At 44.5% G+C, this 20,737-nt stretch overlaps 2 protein-coding genes and 1 long non-coding RNA gene across 26 annotated transcripts in view; 2 read left to right on the forward strand and 1 right to left on the reverse strand.

The window, feature by feature from the left end:
- Positions 1-19,242, reverse strand: part of ptprt (protein tyrosine phosphatase receptor type T) — a 211,218-nt gene extending 191,976 nt beyond the window's left edge. For 11 of the 18 annotated variants that reach the window (XM_048254123.1, XM_048254139.1, XM_048254132.1 and 8 more), the window contains exon 1: positions 18,552-19,241. In XM_048254123.1, coding sequence (XP_048110080.1) covers positions 18,552-18,630 — 79 coding nt within the window. In that variant the 5' untranslated portion in view covers positions 18,631-19,241. Of the gene's footprint in view, positions 1-18,551 lie in introns of all 18 variants that reach the window. The other 7 variants (XM_048254140.1, XM_048254137.1, XM_048254138.1 and 4 more) reach the window with 2 other exon arrangements.
- On the forward strand, positions 11,146-14,066 carry LOC125301563. 7 transcript variants are annotated; one of them, XM_048254144.1, is made up of 6 exons: positions 11,146-11,207; positions 11,357-12,760; positions 12,887-13,177; positions 13,252-13,517; positions 13,652-13,775; positions 13,975-14,066. In XM_048254144.1, exon 2 carries the CDS (start codon positions 11,395-11,397, stop codon positions 12,715-12,717), a length of 1,323 nt encoding a protein of 440 aa, XP_048110101.1. In that variant the 5' UTR covers positions 11,146-11,207; positions 11,357-11,394; the 3' UTR covers positions 12,718-12,760; positions 12,887-13,177; positions 13,252-13,517; positions 13,652-13,775; positions 13,975-14,066. The 7 variants fall into 7 exon arrangements, with proteins under 7 accessions (XP_048110101.1, XP_048110102.1, XP_048110098.1 ...); XM_048254145.1 differs by having other exon boundaries at positions 13,273-13,517; positions 13,648-13,775; XM_048254141.1 differs by having other exon boundaries at positions 13,273-13,517.
- Positions 14,064-15,045, forward strand: LOC125301565. The gene is made up of 3 exons (XR_007194761.1): positions 14,064-14,225; positions 14,325-14,611; positions 14,693-15,045. It is a non-coding gene; the product is annotated as an uncharacterized LOC125301565 (long non-coding RNA).
- Positions 19,243-20,737: the final 1,495 nt, after the last annotated feature.

Consider the following 20,737-nt stretch of genomic DNA (forward strand, 5'->3'; position numbering starts at 1 on the left):
GTGGAGACGGGAGTACCTTCCCAGAAACGGCAGCAATTATGTGCTCATTAAGCAAGAAATTGGCTGTTAAAAAAAGACACGGTGGTGGCGCGAGGTTGGAGGGATGCAGGTGATGCTTTTTTTTTTTAAGGCGAGACGGTAAACTCCTGACGCCGGAGATGCAGACAACCGATGCGACCGAAGGCTGCTCAAATTGCTCCTCCACTAAGCCATCATTAGCCCAAATTCTGGAGAGAACGGCGACCGCCTTAGTTCCTGTCTGCTTGTGCCCAAACACCCATTCAGTGATGTCGCCTCACATAGCAATAAAGTGGAAATGAGTTGGTCTGTTTTGGAACTATTCTCAGGTTCAACATCTTCACTAACAATCCTATTATTTTCAACCCAGCCATGAGAGTTTGACACAGTTACCGCGAAATGAACTATACTGTACGTCCATATGAAAAAGGCCTGTAAAAAACAGGAACTCGTTTATGATAAATTTGTGGTAAAGAGCTTGAACATTTCAAATTCAGATGATCATCAGATGTGCTATATAAAAATAAACTAACATTATGAATTTTATCCATATGGGCAGCCGTATGCAGAGATCCGGTAATCTTCATAGCCTGCTAATGTTCTCAATGACAGAGAGCACCAGAGATACGCATGTCAACCACTTTCTCCTCCGCCCGTCTGAGGCTCTCCACCGCTCTTTGATGAGTAGGGCACATGGAAACCATCCCTCCAAACCAACATGAGTGTCTCTCTGGAGACACACAGAGCACTGGAGTGTGTGACTTGCGGCGGAGAGCAAACATCAAACAGCATCTTGTGGCATCTCATGCTGAGTTCAATAATTCACACATCTAAATATTTGATCCAACATTGTAGTACATAGCCAGGTAATGTCAATATTGGTTATTTGGATGTGAGCTGACAGTATGGTAGCACTTCCCTCGAGAGACACATCTGTTTAGAAAGTTAATTAAGGGTCAATTAATCATTTATAGATTGCATTAGCTGTCACTGTACACTGTACACAGCTGTACACTTGCTGGCATTTTCTCTGAATGCTAATGTGTATGTAAGTACAGTCTGAGCATCACAAAGCAATGACTGATGAAAACACATCGAGTATGAAGTGTTGCACAAACTACAATGATCTAGTGTAGCCGTTTACCTCTTTGTTCCTGCAAGTCTGACGCCCGCTGACGAACCTAAGATGGTCGCTTGCAGTCTTTTGAAAGAACTTAAAAGCCCAGTTTCTCTCTTTTATAGTTTTACTGTATTGTTATTCCTTTAAAAACTTTTAGAAAAGAATGAGCAGCTCGCTCGACTTGTGTCCCAGCATGGCTGTAGTGCGCATGGAGGGCCCAATCAAACGCTACGCACACGAGCGGTGGGGATTGGAGGGTACCGCGGAGGCGGTGGGGAGCACAGGTGTGTGTAGCTGCGTCGGGGAACAGCGCTCTCACAGGGAGGCTGCACAGGGTGAAGAATGATTGGAACAGCCGTTATGGTTACGAGCCTGATGATGCTGCTGCCACTGCGGCTGTTGATGATGATATCTGTCAGAGATTTGCTAGGGCCAGGCAGTGCACTCAAAGGCAGCTTATTCATACCATATTACAGGTTTGTGGAGAGGAGGGGTGTGTGTGTGGGGGTGCAGACTTTGAAGAGTGGAATGATGAGGAAAGAATAAGGACAGAGCTGAAGACAGTGTGTGTGTGTGTGTGTGTGTGTGTGTGTTTGAGTAGGAGTGTGTGTGTATGCGGGCATTTATGTGTGCATGAGTGTGGGTTGGTGTGTATGGGTATGTGTGAGGTGCATATAAGAGTGTGCCCAAGGCTTTTCTCTTTGTCACAAACCCGAGGCGAGTAAATGCATCACCAAATGGAACCTGATGCCTCATCCTCCTGACGTCCCTCGTTCGCCAGCGGAGAGATGAAGACTAAATTCCTTGCCGCTCTCGCTTTATTATTCTCCCCTTTATTTCCAGCTAGCCGTGCGTGAAACAGATGGATGAATATTAAACTAAATGGCTTATACTTTTACGGCACGCCACCAAACGTCCCTGCACCTTTCACTCCTGATGCTCTCGCAGACACCAATGGCCCATTGAAAAAGCCGGAGTCGAGAGTTACCCTCATAAAAGAGACACTTCGGCAGGAAACACATTTGTTCAGGGAGGCGCCGCGCCGTGTAGAGCTGTTGGCTCGCTGTGTCTTCTGAATAAGAAACCGTGACAGTGATGCGAGGCACTTTGTGGCGTTCACACGGCAATTTATGTGCGAGGAAGAGGGTGCAATGGGGCCCTTCCGGTGCTCCGTAGCACCGCAGCTTTATGCCCCGAGCTCGGAGAGGGACGCGCCGCTCAGAATCCAAAAAGAGACACCCCAAGGGACCATCTGCTGGAATGGATCGGAGGGAGAATTGTGTCGTGCAATTTAAAACCCACATCACACATCACATGGAGGCGGCCGTTATTATGGTCTTACGCTCTCGCCCTATCTCTCTCTCTCTCTCTTGCCCTCTCTCTCTCTCTCTCTTCCTCTCGCCCTCTCTCTCTCCCTCTCTCTCACTCTCTGTATCTCTCTCTTTGTCTCTCTTACACTCTGTCTCTATACAGTGAGCGATTGTGTAGCTCATTTATGGTAGACAGGGGGAAAGACAGGTCAAAAAGCGAAAGCATGCAGGGTCCTTTAACAAAGCAAGGGCTACATCAAATAAATTGCAGGTAGATGGAGCAATAATGACAATAAATCTCATAATGGCCACAGCTCAGCTCAGCCTCAGCTCGACTCGCCTTGTAAGGCGCAAGGGAGAGTGCCTATACGGAGACGTGTGGTGTGCGACCAGTCCCACAATGCAATTAGGCCTCATTTCAGTGGCATGCAACTTCTCCTAGAGTGGCTCCGATGGGCCAAGATGCTCATGAACACAGCTCACCGTTTCCATTGTCTCTTAATCTGCCATTCACTCCAACACATGCGCACAGCTATGGCCGGAGGACTAAGAGGACGTCATGATCAGTCCCACACCGTCTGCTTACTAATAGTGTCACCGTGATTGAAATGAAAGCTGGCGTCGGAGCCTTAACTGATTTATGCCATAAACACATTTTGTTACCACAGGTGAAGTGGTTGTTCATTTATCTAAGAGCTTTAAGGACAGTAGAACAACAAGAGAAGCACAATGAGAGGGAGCCCGGCACATTCAGCTTGACATTCAGAGGGCATGGTGTCTTATTTGCAACCTAATTAATCACTCGATAAGTGTCTAATGTGGCAAGCTTGTTTAATTTGACTGCTTGTTCAATAAAATCAGTGTCAAGCCCAGCCGAATACCTGATGCTTCACATTGTCCTCTGAATTTTATGATGAACAGCCTGTGGGCAGACAGATAGGTGGTCAGAGGGAGAGGGACAGAGAGAGGGAGAGAAGGAAAAAAGAGGAAAGGAGAGAGAGAGGGAGGGAACGACAGCTCAAAGACATGACACTGTCCAACAGGAGATTTATCCCAGCTCAAAGCGCCGTGTAGACACTGGGGGACGATCCACACAAACATCATTAATCAAACGGCGTCCACATGCTGATGCGGGATGCAGGGGTGGTGATTACCCAGCTCCTACTACAGCACCTATCCACCACAGAACAGAACAGCCCCCTTCAAACACCACCCTGGGACAAAAGGGGCAGAGTGAAGCGCCTCGGCTCAGCGTTTGAGCACGGACGTGAGTGTCAAGGTCCACGCCGCCAACACAATGGCCCCGAGAGCCAGAGCAATGAAGCTTAATATCAACATGTCCTTCGCCCTAATCGCCTTAATCCATGTAGCCACAACACAAAGGTTCCGGCTGTTTGGACATCGAATATTAGAGTCCGGTACATGGTGCATGATTGAAACAACAGCAAGCAGTCATGTCGGTTGTTCCAAGTAAACAGAAATATTAAAGCTATATGTTTGAGAGTAACACCACACACACACTATTAAGTATATACATATATATATATATATATATATATATATATACGGTCCATGATTGTTTCTCACTAAAGGTAGCATGTATCTTTCTCATTCCACTATGCTGCTGTGCCTTGTTCCCTCCAGGACATGCTGTGGCAGGAGGCTACAATTAGCATTCCCTGAGCAGCGTGCTTGTGATGCTAGCAGCACTCTCTGCACACCAGCGCCACGACCATTCATAATGTGTAGCAGCACATTAACAGTAATGACACCTCTGTAAAGAATTTATCAAGGCCTGCGCACGAGGCAGCGTTCCTCACTACTCGTTACAGGCGTTTGTTGTGTCTGATGAGACTGTGGGGACGTGTTAACATATTTCATTAAGGCCTTCGCAACACACCAGTTACTCTTCATCCATCTGGAGGGGGCTGTGTGCACACAGGTATGCTTTATTTAGTTGGGCTTAATGTATAATGTCACCCAATTTCAGTGTGATTTCCATTGGCAATTAGTCTAAGTCTGATGCATGTCGAGACAATGTTGCCTTTGGCAGTGACGTGGAAACGTAGCAATATAGAGTGACATTTAAGCAGCGCATTTCAGTTCTCAGCATTAGCTGAAAATCCGGATCTGTAAGTGTTTTTTTTAAAAAAAAAAAACGTGTGTTTATTAGCGGCTTAGACACATCTTGATGAAACCGCTCCTAGAGGAGGCTGGCGCACTGCTGTCGTGTTAGGCAGTTCAGTCATCCATCATTTTTACAATCACATTGGGTCTGTATAATTAATACCTGTCAGATTAATGTAAATGGCCAGAGACAATGAAAGAGAGGTGAAAGCATTCATATTAAAACTGTCATTCTGAACAATGAGGAGTGTGAGAGTGTGTGTGTGGTGGGGAGGCACAGAGCAAGTTAGCGATGGCACACACCTAATGGAATCCCTTTGTTTGAGGTCTGTGCACAAATTTCAGGATGAATTATTTTTATAAAGGCGCATTTTGTATGGAAATAACTGTATGTGATTACTATGCATTAAAAATAATTATATGCATGTTACTAATTAGTAGAGTGTATAAGTGTTAGGTGGTGTTGGCTCACGCCATTGTTTACAGCAGTACTGTGGTGGAAACTATGGTGGCCTTAAAATACAATCCATTCTATTAATACTGTACTCTCTCTTGTTTCATAGTAGGGTAGGTTGTTCTCTTTTCAGAATCCATTATGTCAAAAACCTGCCCAGTTTTGCACCATCCCCTGATATCATCTTAGAGAGGCTGCCGTTGATGGCATGCTGAAACCTGGCACAGTGAGTCAGACAGAGTGTGGAGTCCAAAGCGTTGTGCAGGCTGAAGGAGGATGGCAGAGCGCTGTGAGAAATATGACCTTTCAGCTCCGGCAGGAGGGAGATCAGAGGCCCGCATAATCAAATTGGGCTCAGAAAACGCGCCACCAGGTGATTAGTTAAAGCTGTCAGTCTCCTTTATCACTGTTTGTTTCTCAACCTGGTGGTGGAGGCGAGAAGTGCCCCCCACACACACACACACACACACCGCCTTCACCCTCTCTCTCTCCCCCACTCCTGCACCTGCTAGCAAGAGTCCAGATGACGCTCCTTTAGTCCTGCCTTGTTTTTATTATTCCTCTTCTCCTTCCTTTCCCTCCAACACACCGCTGCCTCTATTCCCTCGTTCCTTATTCTTTTTTTGGGCAGTAATGTTACACAAAGACTGCTACTTGAACCGACCCCCGCCCCCAACCACACACACACACACACTTTTATTTGGGTTCTCCTGGCGTGCGTGCGGTATCTTGGCACACACACAACTGCCTGTGTCTGACCTTTCACATGAGCGCCTAAATAATGCCCCCGGCATTAATACACTCCAGCAAATCGCCCAATTAAAGGCTTTTTAATCTTCCAAAGACGAACAAAAAGCCCCAGCTATCCGCCTGGAAAGTGTCTGTAGGACGCCGGTGAACGCTCCAAAAGGTTAATGGTGTCTCTTGAGGGGTGATTGCATGAGGGATCTTGTTACCCTTCTCTGGCTGCTTGCATTGACAAAGGCCTTGCTCTAAAGAGAGGCTGGCTGGTTCATTATGCCGTCAGCACCGCTGCCTGCTAACATCCACTCTCAGCTGCTTTTTAATTCTCTCACACTGTCTCCTCACGCTTTGCCAGGCAGTTTTTCTCCCCCTAGGTGGATGAGGATTATACTCCCCTTTTGTTCTGCCAGAGTGTATTGTATCATGGGTGTTTATTCATGTGAAAGGTTATCTTAAATATTGAAGAATTTTAGATCAATTTGACATGCGACTTGCTCTTGCTCATGCTCTTCATGAATCTGGTGAAACTAAACCTTTTCTGCCTTCAGCAGCTACAGTATTAGACAGTCTTATTGAATCGGTCCAGGATTTTGCACCACATTATTTCTTGAATAACAGCAATGGTAACAATATCAGCCAAGCAAGTTCAACAAGCCTAGGAGGGTAAGAGTGAGTGCTTTCAACGCCTTCTCTATGAAGTCTTTTTCAAAGAAATGCACAGAGCACTTAAAGAGGTGGACGAGGTCAGGTCATTGGGACAAATGAACAATAACGACCATCGCCACACCTTCAGAGTTCAAACTACCACGAACACTATGAAAGCCATTTCTAAGATTTAAAATCCTTTTCCATTAACACGCTGTGCCCTTTCACGATTGCATACACTAAAGGCCTCTCTCCCTGATGACTTGAGGAGTAAAAGATTACGAAATCCAAGCTTTTCACTGTTCACATATTCACATAATCATTTATTTCCCAAATCTTCACGCTACTTTCAATTTGACTGCCTAATCATTTATGTTGATAATTGTCAATTAATCAAGTCCAAATTCACGTTAACTCTCTCTGCCTCGGTCTAATTAGCTGTAATTCGTTGATGGATCCTGACAATTACAGTGCTGGAGGAAAATTAATGTGTTTGTGTCTGCCTCTACAGGCCCAGGGTCCCCAGAGGATGAGGAAGAGGAGTAGCGAAGTAGCAGCGTGGAGGTGGCGCCCGACTGCCATGCTGCGCAGGATTAGCGCGCCATGGTCCTGTGCTTCTCAGGAGGGCCCATGCTCAAACATCACACAGGAAGACATTTGTTTGTACTGGGGGATTGTTAAGTAAACACATACTGAGAGCGAGAGAGAGAGAGAGTGAGATAGAGAGAGAGAGAGAGAGAGAGAAATGTTCCTGACAGTGCCAGACAACATGCTGTTTATTCTTGTGCCTTGAAATACTCTTGGGGACTGTCAATCCTTCTCTCATAATGCCAGAGTCCTCTGGAGTTCTTACTGAGAAGTCTCCCTCACACACACACACTTTCTCTCCCTGCATGTGCATGTGTGTCTCCTCTACACCGCTCCTATACTGTGAGGTTAAATTAGCCTGCAACAAATTTGCGTATTCATATTAGCAGAGCTTGGCACAGCATCCTTTATCCCCCCATGAATAGAGCCTCGTCACACGCCTCAGTAGACCAGCCAGAGAACTTACTGATAAGTTACCGGCTACGCAAAGCACAGCTTCCCCCTCGCTGCCAGCCTTCCCATAGTGACTTGTCAGTGGCTGGGCCTCAGATCTGACAGATCTGAGCATGACTGGAGTCTGACAGGGAGGTGATAGCCCATCAGATTAGCTACTGTATCAGACAGTCTTCATGGCAGAGACAAAGAGACAGCACTGGCTTTCAGCACTGGGGGAACTGGGGATGGGCACAGTCTGTACTGCATACCTGCACTATACACTCTATCTGACTATCTACAGCAGTATGCAATAGCACACCATAGCAAAGACAAATACATTAATGGTTACTGATGCTGATTTTATTGGAAAAGACAGTGCTCATTGGCTTGTGGGTGATGGCAATATGGTGTATGCAGTGTCCAATCTGTAAACATTGGAATATCAAACCAATGAATCAATGACATCCATGGGCCTAAATGAATTATTTCCTCCTCCCTCAACAATACTAAATGTATTTCTATCATGCTTGCAATCAACTTGCATGCACGGGCATTCATGTCAGGGGTCAAATCATATGGGGACTGTGGATGTTTGTTTTACTGTAAATATCTGTATTTTAGTAAGGGTGGAGGCCCGTGAAGGCCTTATAGATTACATACTGTTTCTGTTACTTTGTTTGTTTGATTGTGAGGGCTTTTTGTAGCGTAATATTTTGCTTCTGTTGCTTTCACTGTGGAAGCACCAACCATGCAGCATCTCCTTGTGACGTCAGAAGACTGGACTGGAGCAACGTTGTGAATTGAAGTGGTGGCCAACGCGTTACAGCAAATGACTACTTATCTCCTTCTGTGCCCTGCCACTTCTCAGGTGGGGTGTGCAGTGGGGCTCACTCCTGCCCCTGCCTCTCCCACCCTCATGAATCTTTCAAGGGGATGGCAGGTCCTGTAAATCTGCCGCGGCTCACAATGAAAAAATGTCATTTCCTTTTATCACCTATTAAAACCCCCAGACACCGCCTGTCTTCGGACGAGCCTCCGTCCAAGTGGGAGAGGGGATGACGACAGTGCTGTCTCAGTTCAGGTGAAGAGACAGAACTCCAGGTCTTATGGGAGCATGATGGGGGAAAGAAGACAAACATTCTCGGCAAGGCGAAAGTTGTCTAAAACCGCAGACATTAACTGAAGTGCAAAAATTGGTTACACATGATCCCATAGCACCTTTCTAAAAGAGTGCTTTTGGATTCATTATAGATTTCATATTTTGAAATATTTGGTAAAAAGAAAGCAGGTGGTAAAGTGAAAAAAAGATATTAAATTATGAATTCAGTGGCATTATAAAACTATTAGGATCAGAAATTCAGACAGGAGGGGCTCTTAAGCTGAACTTATGGTAACCGCGGCAAATGAGAGCTCTGATCTCAAAGGAGTGTAGGATTTGGGTGAGGGATTAAATTCTGCAGGCAACTCCAAGGCCTTGTTGCAAGATCTCTTTTAAAAGTCAACTCTCTCTCTGTCACTCTCTCTGCCACTCTCTCACCCTCCCTATCTGTGTGTGTGTGTGTGTGTGTGTCAGTATATGTGTGTCAGTATGTGACTAGAAAATGGAGTTTCAACAGAGGTGGTCTTTAGCATCTTCAGTAGCAGGAGGTTTGCTCCAGTATTAAACTCTCTTTTGGTCGAGCAAATAGAATAAGTGCCCGAGATTAGGTGACACAGTCATGCAGATATGCAGGCCTCTGGCAATCACTCTGCAGCCAGTGACACCGCAAACGCAGGGGCCCCGAGACTGGGAAGAGCCAGCGGAATACTAAACACTGGCTTGAGTGACAGCATGTCAAAGGACCCCACTCTGCAGCAACCAGGCAACACAAGGGGTAAATGATAAGGAGGGGGTGTGGTGGGTGGGTGGGTGTGTGTGGTGTGGGGGCATAATTACAGGCCAAACTGTTTCTAATGGGCTGATTGGAAATAGTCGAGTTCCTGTTTTGTGCCGCACAGTGGGTAGGCGTGTGTGTGAAATCCATTAACGGAGCTGGTGCAGTCCAGCCTCTCGCTTTTTAACCCCTCAACCATTCCTCTGTTTTTCACCCCCCTAACACACACACCACCCCCAGCCTCCACACACACACACACACACGCACATATGCCGCTTCCCTAAGTGATGGCTCTCTCAATTCTCCCCTTGTAACTGAATCATATTTTCAATTTAAAGATGGCATTGGTTTTCTTCACGCAAGGTTCCTTGAGTAATTGTGTCAACTGTCATGAGGACCTTTTTTGCTTGCGAGTTCCATTTATCTCAGTCCCACAGGTTATTTAACATTGTGACAGGAAATCCTCAGATCTGACCTTTATCCCTGAAGCCAGATCTTTTTTTTTCCCTCAAGGGAGCCCTCTATGTGTCTGACAATACTATGCAACACGGCAACTTTTCAAAACTCATAACTCAGAAGAGGTATAAAAACGATTTATTTATTTATTATTATTGTTAATAATAATAATAATAATAATGATAATAATAATAATAATAATAATATTTCAGATCATACAATGAGCTGTGTCATAATATTGGGCACAGATGCAAACTATATATTATGCTACAGGCTATATTTTGGCTTCAAACGAATTTGGATAAATTTAGATTGCTACCTTTTTATTAATTGGCCATTACTTTAGTAAATACTGAATTGTAGCCAATCTAATGTGGCATCATCATCATTAGCCTGGTATATCAGGCCTAGCAAGGCCTTAGTCATGATGTCAACATTGGGGGGGGGTTTCATGGTTCCTGCCATGAAAAATATTACTAAAAATCACAAACAAGTCATTGGTTAAGTCAGTCAATTAGGGTATTCCAAACTTTTGACAGATAGGCATGGATGGTTTATGAACCCCTGGGCACAGATGCAAAAAGTGTTTTATGGTGTAAGACATGTGAAAGAAATGAATGACACATGTATGAACAAATTCATCATTTAAACTAAAAGGGCACTAAGTTTCACTTTCGCTATCATTGCAAGAAATAGGCTACAATATGGAAAATGCTTCAAAGATCCCTTGAGTTTGATCGGCTCCAAAAATGGGGTTTCTTACCCTGTGCTACACCTTTCCAACAAGTTTTATGATAATTGTACCGGTAGCTTTTGCGATATTGACATGCTTACCGCTCCGCATGATGCAGTAAATGGAAGCTTTGATAGCGCACGCCACTTACGAAAAACGCAAAACCACCAGGACAAACCACTCAGTGTGTAGGCTACTCTCTCTGAAACCATCACTAGGCTAATAATTTGTGCGTTATTTACTTTTGATTACATTTCAGATGGTGGTGTTTGTTGGTTTCCTAGTAGCCTATATCGTTTTTTTGTCTTTCTTTATTTTTCTATGTCCGTGTATGGGGGGGGCGAAATTAATCTCGTTAATTAGGCTACATATCTCGGAGCTGAATGACTACTGTTCCTGCCAGATAAAAAGGTTTTGTTCTGCTGTCTTGTGGATGGAAAAACAGGCGAGATCAGTGAAGAGACGGTGTAGGCCTACATAACATAGCCTTCTACGACAGTAATTTCGTTCAATCAGAGCTGCAGGAGACTTCAGAACAGTGATTGAATTGTGACGTTCATTTCCATGCAGGCGCAAACCGTTTATGACGAGCTATGTCATAATGGCCACAATGCATTTCTTTAACGTCATCGTCAGAATTTGTTTAAATTCAGTAAGAGTAATGTCCCAGTCCCAGACGATAGATTCAATCAGTCAAGAGAAAGTACAGTTTTCATAATATTTCATTTTGACTAATATACGATTTCAGTTGATGCAAGTTTCAGACAACTCTCTAAAAAATAGATTAACAATTGTTAAAATTCTAATAGATAGTCTAAATACATGTGTCTTTTCATTTCTTTATTTTACCAGAGACAGTTACACTGGGCTTCCGTCTCAATGGTATAACCATGAAAGACTTAGGAAACCCAGGAAAGGAGCCACCTGAAGACCATTCCTCCAGGCGCCGCGAGGATTGGCCTCATGAGTCAGAGCCAAAGTTACATTTCCCGCTTGTAACCCAACGGGACATCTTCCCTGTGGCAGATAGTCGTGTGACGCTCACGCCACACGAGCCCACCCGCTTCCCAACACTTCACAGAACAGTCTCACTGACCTCCACCGCAGCCACGCTCCACCCAAGGCTTCAGGTGACAAAGTCCACCGCGCCTCATGGAAGGTTGCCTCTGGCCAGGAACGGGGTGACTCAGAGGGAACTGCGAGCAGCAGTTGGGCCGATGGGCCGGGCACCTGGAGGAGACCCTAGGAGCATCGCGGCAGCTGGTCAGTCCGCACACATGATGCAGGCCGGCCCCTCTGGGAGTGGATTGGACCTGACGGGCTCTGCAGGCCCGAGGCCACTCAGACCACTGCCTCCTGCAGACACGAGGCCCAGGGAGCCCAGCAGACCCACGCAGCCAAGAGCAAGCAGGTGCCGCAACAAAACAATGCAGGGTGAGGCGGTCCATGCAGAAGAACCGTCCCGAGTTGTTCGCCTGGAACCAGTTCCACCACCACAGTCTCTGGCAGCACCTAGCGACATCGGGAGGCGCCCAGGAAGACGCCGAGCAAGGCACAATCGTGACTCTCCGGCTTATACGTATGTGTCAGCAAACACAAATGAATGCGTTTGCTTCACTGCTGGTGACAGCATTAGCACCAATTGGAGTGAGTACCAGGAAAGGACCAGGCCACGGACGGCACCACGACTTCCATCACTACTGGCCCCGAGGCCACGTCTTCTACCCAGGAGGCCACAAATGGAGCCCAGACGCCTCAGTAGCACTGTTGACCAATCCACCACACTCCCTCCACTGAGTCAGAATGCATCTATGGTCTGTAACATCAGTGATCAACAGCAGATGAGGGAGCTCCAGCAGGCAACCAGCGTGCCTCACAGCACAGCCTGGGATCACGAGCCGCCATGCATGATCCTGTCCGCCTTGAGAGAGAAGCAGCAGCAAGCATCCGTCAGCCTCCACGGCCGCGGGAGTAACGTAGCCGCTTCCTCTAGGACCCAGAGGGACCCTGGGTATGAGCAGGACGTGCACAGTGTCATCCCCGAGCACGCAGTTCCACTGGAGACTTTGCAAAGCGACGCCAGAGAACGCAGACGCACGTGCAGACCGCCGCACAGGCGCCGGAGACGCTTCACGCTCGCCTTGCCGATGTCCCGCACCTTCCGTCTCAGAACCCGCAAGCCCATGTCCACTCACAGAGTGGTCCTTGGATGAGCGCCGCGGCGCTGTGTGTCTGTGGGGACTTGGACTCAGACAGGTAAGGGTTCAAAAGCCCGGCAAGATCCAAATATTGTTCATTCAGTTCATTTAAGGGTAGGGAATAACCACACAATAAGCCTAAGCACCAAAAACAAACTAATCATGCTTCATCCTGTTCTTCCAGTCAGTCAGAGGAGGATCCATTTGTCAACTTCCAGTCCCCAATTCACTCACCATCAGTTGGACACACGGGTACACATGATGCTACTAATATCAGCACAACCATTAGAATGATCCAAGCATAACAGAAGGGATGGCATTTGATTTTCCACCATATCAACAACAGAGGCCACAAACTCAAATCGATACAACAAGGCATGAATCTGTGCATTCTAGGAGCACACTGGTCCTCTAGGTTTGGCCAGAGGATGATAGAAATGGAGCTGTGTGTCGGCGGGGATTTGGATGTAGACAGGTAAGGCCTACTCAACAAACCCATATCACTACAAATCAATGCTCTGTGTCAGAAATACAGTAGACTGCTTTTAGTAATCTGCTTCTCTTTCAGAGTCGAGGGGTCCTCTCTACTTCCGGTCCCCAACTACTCAACATCAACTGGACACACAGGCAAACTTGGTCGCTACTTTGACCAGCACAATGATTTGAAGGACCCTGCATAAGAAGACAAGAGGTGGCACATTTTAGGGGTTGCATCAACATCACAAGCCACACCATCTATGCTCCTGATCATCTATTACTGCATACTGGATGACAGGAAAGGAAATGTGTGTCAGTGGGGACTTGGGTTTAGACAGGTAGGTAGTTAATTGAGTTTATTCAACATCAACTACACACACAGGCAGGTAGTTAACTGAGTAAGAGTCCATTTAACATGCCTTGCTGCCACACACATTGTTTAATATTTTAATGTTCTGTGCTTCACAGTCAGAGGATCCATCTGTCCATTTCCGGTCCCCGTTTACTCAACATCAACTGGACACACAGAGACATGCCGCTAGTACTAAAGCCAGCTCAATGATATGAAGGACCCGCCCTGCATAGCAGGCGAAGAGGTGGCACTTTTTGGCTATGTCATCAACATTGGACATCCCTCTGAGCACACAAAGAGCACACTACCCCTCTAGAATGATAGAATGTGTTAATGTGTTAATGTGTTAACATAGTTAATTAAGTAAGTGTCTATTTAACATGTCTTACTGCCACGAACACACAGTATAACATTTTTGTGTTCTCTCCACTTCTCTTCTACAGCTGAGGGGTCTATTTGTCTACTTCCAGTCCCCAGTTACTCAACATCAACTGGACACACAGGCAAGCTTGGCACTACTCACAGTTCACCAGCGCAATGATATGAAGGACCCACCCTGCGTATCAGGGAAAAAAGAGGTGGCACATTTTGGCTTTCCCATCAGAAGCCACACCTATGGCACCTATGTGCCCACCACCCCTCCAGGATAACAAGAGAAAGAAATTTGTGTCAGTAAGGACTTGGGTTTGGACAGGTAGGTAGTTAGTGAACCGAGTGAGTGTCCATTTAAGATGCATTGCTGCCACCACAACACACGGTATAATGACTTATATTCTCTGCTTCTATTTTACAGTTGATGGACCCATCTGTCTACTCCCAGTTCCCATGAACTCACCATCAACTGGACACACAGGCACACCCAACACCACAAAATATCAGGGCATAGAGAAGAAGGATTCCAGCACGGATTCAGAAGAGCTGGAACGTTTTGCCTATTACTTAAACCACATCAGGACCGAACACATCAATCATACATAACAGGTCTCTGTAAGTGAGGACTGAGAACCCACCCCCTGGCTACAAGTCCAGCAGGTGAAAAGGAATGAAATTGTGTGTCGGTGGGGAGTCGGATTAAGACAGGTAAGATCCAGAAAGTGTGTGCTGGACCACTAATACTTGCTTGAACACAGTGTAACACCTGTATGTGTTTCTGTTTTACAGCCTAGGTTCCATCCGTCTGTTTCCACTCCCCATTCAATCAACATCAACTGGACACACATGAGAATAGTCTCAAAGATAAGGATCTAAATAAGGAAGAACTTAAGAAGACATCTCTTTCAGACAGGATTTGAGATGGTATATGCAAAGTTGACACACCTATATTTTTTACTCAAACTTCAACCAAATTGGAACCCAATTTGTGTCTCAAGACTCAGGCAAAGACTCAGGCATGACTCTCAGATCTCATTGCTGTAAACTGTCACCCATCATGAAGCTTTTCACGGCCTTCCTCCCTGTTTTACCCTCCCTTTATTGATCTTCCTCTAACTTTCACTCAATATTAAACACTTATTCTGCAATAAAATAAACATTTTAAAGTTTTGTTCGAGAAGAGTCTTTGCAGTGTTGAAACATATCCTTTAAAATCAATGAGCTTTCCACTTAACTCGACTGAAAACCTACTGGCATTGTCAGATTTTATTTCAAGGTATTTTCACTCAAAAAGTCTATAAATTGTAAACAAAGTTACATCACAGTGAACAGTTTCTGATGAACACATTGACATTGAATAAAACCAAATGGCACCCTTCACAACACTTTTCATGCCGTAATACTAATTTAGAATCTTTTTACCAATGATAGTCTTACAAGGCACCATTTAAGTGAACAATGATTACTGTGACAGCCCCAACTGTCTCCAGTCATATTAAAATATCAAAGCCAAACAACATGACAGCATACAGAAAATTCTGTCTCCAAAGTAGAAGAAGCAACCAAAACAATCCTATCCCTCAGTGACCAGAGATCCATACCTACCCACCCCCCTCATCTTTCCAACCAGAGCTCATGGTAGGTAGCCCTGCACATTGACAGAGCAGCAGTGTAGGATTAGCAGCTAGTCTAGAAGCTCTTGGATTACCCAGTAGAATGGAAGACCCCCAAATCTCTGATTCAGAGCAAAAGCTGACTGCAGAAAGCAAGAGGCAGAGTGTAAAGTTGACATATTCTTCCAAAGAATGGGGAGAAAATTATTAAATGTTTCAATTTCTGACCAATGAATGGGTGGTGGACTGTTGATGTCATTGATATTATATAGGACAGGTGCTGCATTTAAATAGGCCCATATTTACATCTTTAAAATGCTCTCTTACTGACACAGTTCCTCCAAGGACACCAGTCTTAGAATGCTATTCCTTGAGGAGAATATTGTTTTCACTAAAATACTTTAATGAACCTCCGTCAAACAAAAGCAGATGATAAGGACACCTTTTGAAATGGGCCATTATTCTATCAGTGCAAAATAATAGAACAATCCCTAAATCCAGTGGACCCTTCGACGCTGTCACCACAAAGATATGAGGACTATCACAATGAATACAAACCCAGAGCCTCCCTCCAAAGAGGGCTTTAGAATCCAAAGTGACAAGTGTCACAGGAGAACAAAGAACAAGGAGGGCGCTGAGAAAGAGTGTGCCTTCCTTGCTGCCAATAGGAATCTAATTAGCTACACTTAGACTGTAAACTGTGGCCTCTCTCACACCCACACCATCGTTGGCTTGATCAAATGCCCAGCGTGTCTACTGTCCCCTTGGCCAGTGCTCTCTTCCAGCCCGCTGAAGGGGCTGCGCTATTACGACTCATGGTACAATTCTGCATCTATGTCATGTTGATCAATATAACACATCAATTAACAGTGCAGCTTCAAAAGTCTATGCCCCCCCATCCACATACACACACACACACACACACACACACACACACACACACACACACACACACACACACACAAAAAAAACAAAAAAAAACCGGAGCAACACAGTGACAGGCTTCAAGGCCTGCATGCATAAATTGCTTCTGAATTCAAGTCATGCGTGGGGCATACTGAGTCCTTTGGTTTTGCTTGGCAACTGTTTGGTTATAAAACAAAGACACTTGTCATGCTGTTCATTTAAACACAATAAAGAATATTGTTTGTTTGCCAGAATTTCACATGTATTTTAAGGAATAGAAATCTGCTTACCATGAGTGCAAAATTGAATTGTAAAATCACACAATAATTGTTTTCATGGTTGGTCAAAAGACATTGTTTAGAGATGCATGAGAAGGGACATAAATACAAAAACACAAAGGCAAAGGCATATACGAGGCAATAGAAAGGGCATAGGAAAAAGCCTGAGGAACTGAGTGCACCATCACCAGACACGTATACAATCAAGAGTAATAAGATAAACAGTGGAATACTGCAGTCAGCTGGCAGCCCTGGATACATGGATGGTAAGAATGACTATTGACTATGATTTAAAAACAACAGATTTTTAGTTAATCCAGTCAGGGACAATTCTGTGTGGAGATGGCACACAGTTAGGCTACAAATCCCAAATTATTTGATTATGTATTAATTTCCATTGATGTCAGAATAACTGAAAGTTGCATTGAAATACTCCACAATTTTCATGCACATTTTGGATGAATTTTTCACTCTCTGTTTTCTAAAAGTTGGCTAAGTGGGCTGTTATATATCTACACTATCATGCAAGCAATAGACCTAGTTACATAGATAAACATGTGTAAAAAATAACAAAAGTTATCAAAAGTCTGGATGTGTTATTGTGAAATGTTATTTTTTAATTAACCGGATGCCATCCGAGTCAGTATAGAAACGTGCGCACTTGTTTGTTTGGAGAGCCAGCTTGCAAACTACAATATTCAAGACTTGCTATAAAACGGTAAAAACAAAAAGGTCAGGCTCAGAAAACAACAATACATTTTACTTAGAATAGTCCTGTCAGATGAAAGATTTTGACCTGTTCCAAGGCCGTAAAAGTCGCTCTGAGCATGTTTGGTGTAGCTAGAGCACCACCTAACGGTCAGGATTTCTGAGGAGCGCTTGTCGATTTTGAACGGACTTCTCATCAGCTCAAGACACTGTGCACTAAAACTGTGTTTTAGTGTAGACTTAAAGTGAAGGTTAAAATACAACAGGTGCGCATGTATCATATAGCCGTGACATGCGCTTCAGTTTGCCAATGAACCTGTTTCGCACTCACTCACTCACTCACTCAGCTCATTTGAAGTGTGTAAAATGGAAGGAAAATGTATTTGCTGTTAGTAGTTTGCATGACTCCATCGTGATGCTTTCATGCAGTCAGTGAAACCTAAACCACACTTATTCAGATAACCTACTTTAGACTGCATTCTGTTGAGAACTTGAGTTTAAACCATACACTGCCAACTAGACATTATACTGTAGTTGGTAACCCGACACAGACTAAGCCTATTTTAGTTTGCAAATAGGCCTAAAGAATCCGTGCACAAATTCCCTGCTGTCTTCAAGTGTTGCAAGGTTATAATAAAAGAGCTGTAACGAATGATCAACCCATTAAGTTCAGTCGCACAAAATAAGTTTAATTTTCATTGGACAGCTCTTTGGGTAATGAACTGAAAGACCGTGGGAGTCCTGGTCAAGGTTTGAATAAATAGATATGTTATAAAATCGCTTTAAATAGTGCTTGAGCTCTTAGAAAATGATAGTAGCCTAGAACTGGATCATCTGTAAACGAACAATCGGCCCATTGAGGAAATTAGCCTACAACAAGAAAACGTTACCTGTAAAACCTATTTTGGAAGTCAGTTATGGACCTTTGGCAATTTATCCATGATTCCGTGCCATCCGTGTAACCTACATCTTTTAATATGCGAAGTAAAGACAATTTAAGTTTCGGTATCCAACTCCCCTGACAATCGCGCCAAGGGCTGTCTTTCCATGGTGCGTCTCTGATTACACATTCAGATGACTTGGGCTAAAAAATGCTAGAAAAGTGCAAAGGCGGAAAGAAAATGAGCCGTTATGTTGACTTACCTGGAAAGAACTGTCCGCATGTTAATTCCAGTACTTGCGCAAGCAGAACGAGGATGTAGAAGTATTTCCTTTGGTCCATTTTTGCGGAGATTATTTTACATGCTCGCCGCCCGTCCGTGTACTCGCTGGCTGTGTAAACTGACAATATCCGCGCATTAGTATCGTTCTGGTAGTGCGGGACTTTTTACGGACAGTTGCTCAGCTATCCTGCTCTGATCTGATTGTTTGGCTTCAGTTGAGAACAGCTAACTGATAAGGAGGAGAGTTTAGAAGAGAGAATGACTGAACAAGAGACCGGAGTCCCTCGTCCCCAGGGTCCTTACACCTGTAGTTTAGGCGATGGTTTAATTGCAGGCTGTGCGTCACAGTTGTTCGTGATAGTCCGTTGCAACAGGGGTAAGGTATGAGGTATGTTCTCCTCCTTAGTCGGCGCGTACTGTACATTCACTGTCACGGCGGCGGCTCAGTCTACAGCGCAGCTCCGTCATGCGCGCTATTACCGTGCATGAACAGCAGGCGATTGCGTTACGAAGCCTCGCTCGTCAAGTTTCCTTAAGTAGACAAGTGTAATCAAAACAGTAATTCATCCAAAATCAAAGACAATTTTCACTGTAGTCAACGTACTTAAAGTTACTGCAGTCGGCAATAGTCTATCGACTCCTCAACACGAACGCTGACTTGCGCCCGTTATGGACCATTGGAGGTAACTGGAGGATTTCACAGCGCATTGAGCGGATGCGGATATGTTCACTGATATGCAATGAAGCGAAATCCACTTCGTATAAAATAGAGGTGACCAAATAGTGAGAATAAGGCACACGTAGACCTTACTGATTCGCTAAAAAGGGATTGTTTAATTCAACATTCGAGGTAATTTTGAAAGTATCTTTGACAAAATTATATTGTTTTGGTAAGTTCTGGTCCACTTAGTTCCACGTGATGTGAAGGTTTCTCCAGTAGTAGAAGTAGAAGTAGACACACTTAACAACCTAATGATGCAGTTGGATTTTGCAGAATTAGGCTATAGGCCTACGTTTCAAGGCGTGGCCAATGTCTCTATCGTGTCTATCATGGATATCAAAGCTTTTACGAATGAATAGCCAACTAGTTGAACATGCTTTTGTTGAGTCAAACCAAAATCAAAGGAATGGGAATAAGGGAAGATGTCTTTTTTGTACAAAATGTCTGTCACCTCGATGGTTCTATGGGCGTTTGATGCTGTGAAAACTAGAGTGTAATATATGAATTCATGGTCCATAAACAACAATGCGTTCACTATGTGTTCACCTTATAATTTGTTAATTTGAAATGGACAACAACAACACAAAAAAAAAACAACACAAAACAATGTGAAAGTGAAGTTTTGCCACAAATGAAAACCAACACCTGAAGGATATCAGAGACAGCATGTATGATAACAAAACATGGGAAGATATGAAGTTGCAGTATTTTATCACATATTTGTAGCAATCTGACACTGCAGGTATGGGTCACCTCAGCAGGCTTTGAAACTGCTCTAGGCTCAGAAGCACAGGCAGGATAGTCTTATTCCATTACTAAGAATCAGTGTGTGCCCCCCTATGGCTCAAATCAAGCTTTTGCAATCCCATATCCCAGCAAGGCATCACATAACTATTTTAATACAAACGACTGCTGGCTTGTATTCAGCTCACATCAGGTAGCAGAGTCTATTTGTCTGACCCGTGCGTCTCCAAATACAGACGTAGCTGCGATATAGGATTTCCTGCGTCAATTTCCCCCGCCTTGGTTGGACACACGGCGACACCACACATTTAATCACATGGTCAGATTTCATACCCTCCGTGCAGATAACAAATCAGATAAGCAAAATAGAGTAATTCAGCTTCCGCCCGTGTGTGAATTTCATATTTCATCCATCAGTGTGTCCTCGGAAACTGCTGGAGAAATGTACCCCAGGGAATGAAATGTGTATACCCTGTGGACAGCAAATCTGCATGCACAATCTCTGCCTCCCTCCTGTGCCCAATTTGACACATGATAGGTTTGTTTAGTGATGTATGTATGTATGCATGCCAGAGTTTCAGAGATAGTTATTTACAGTCAAGGGTGATTACTGGTCTGATTATCTGTTGTAATAATATACCTTTAAGGTGTTATTAAATTGAACTTCAAACATCCTCTGGAGTGAATCAAGTCATTTGGGT

This window comes from Alosa alosa, chromosome 10 (assembly GCF_017589495.1).
Source record: "Alosa alosa isolate M-15738 ecotype Scorff River chromosome 10, AALO_Geno_1.1, whole genome shotgun sequence".
NCBI lineage: Eukaryota > Metazoa > Chordata > Actinopteri > Clupeiformes > Clupeidae > Alosa > Alosa alosa.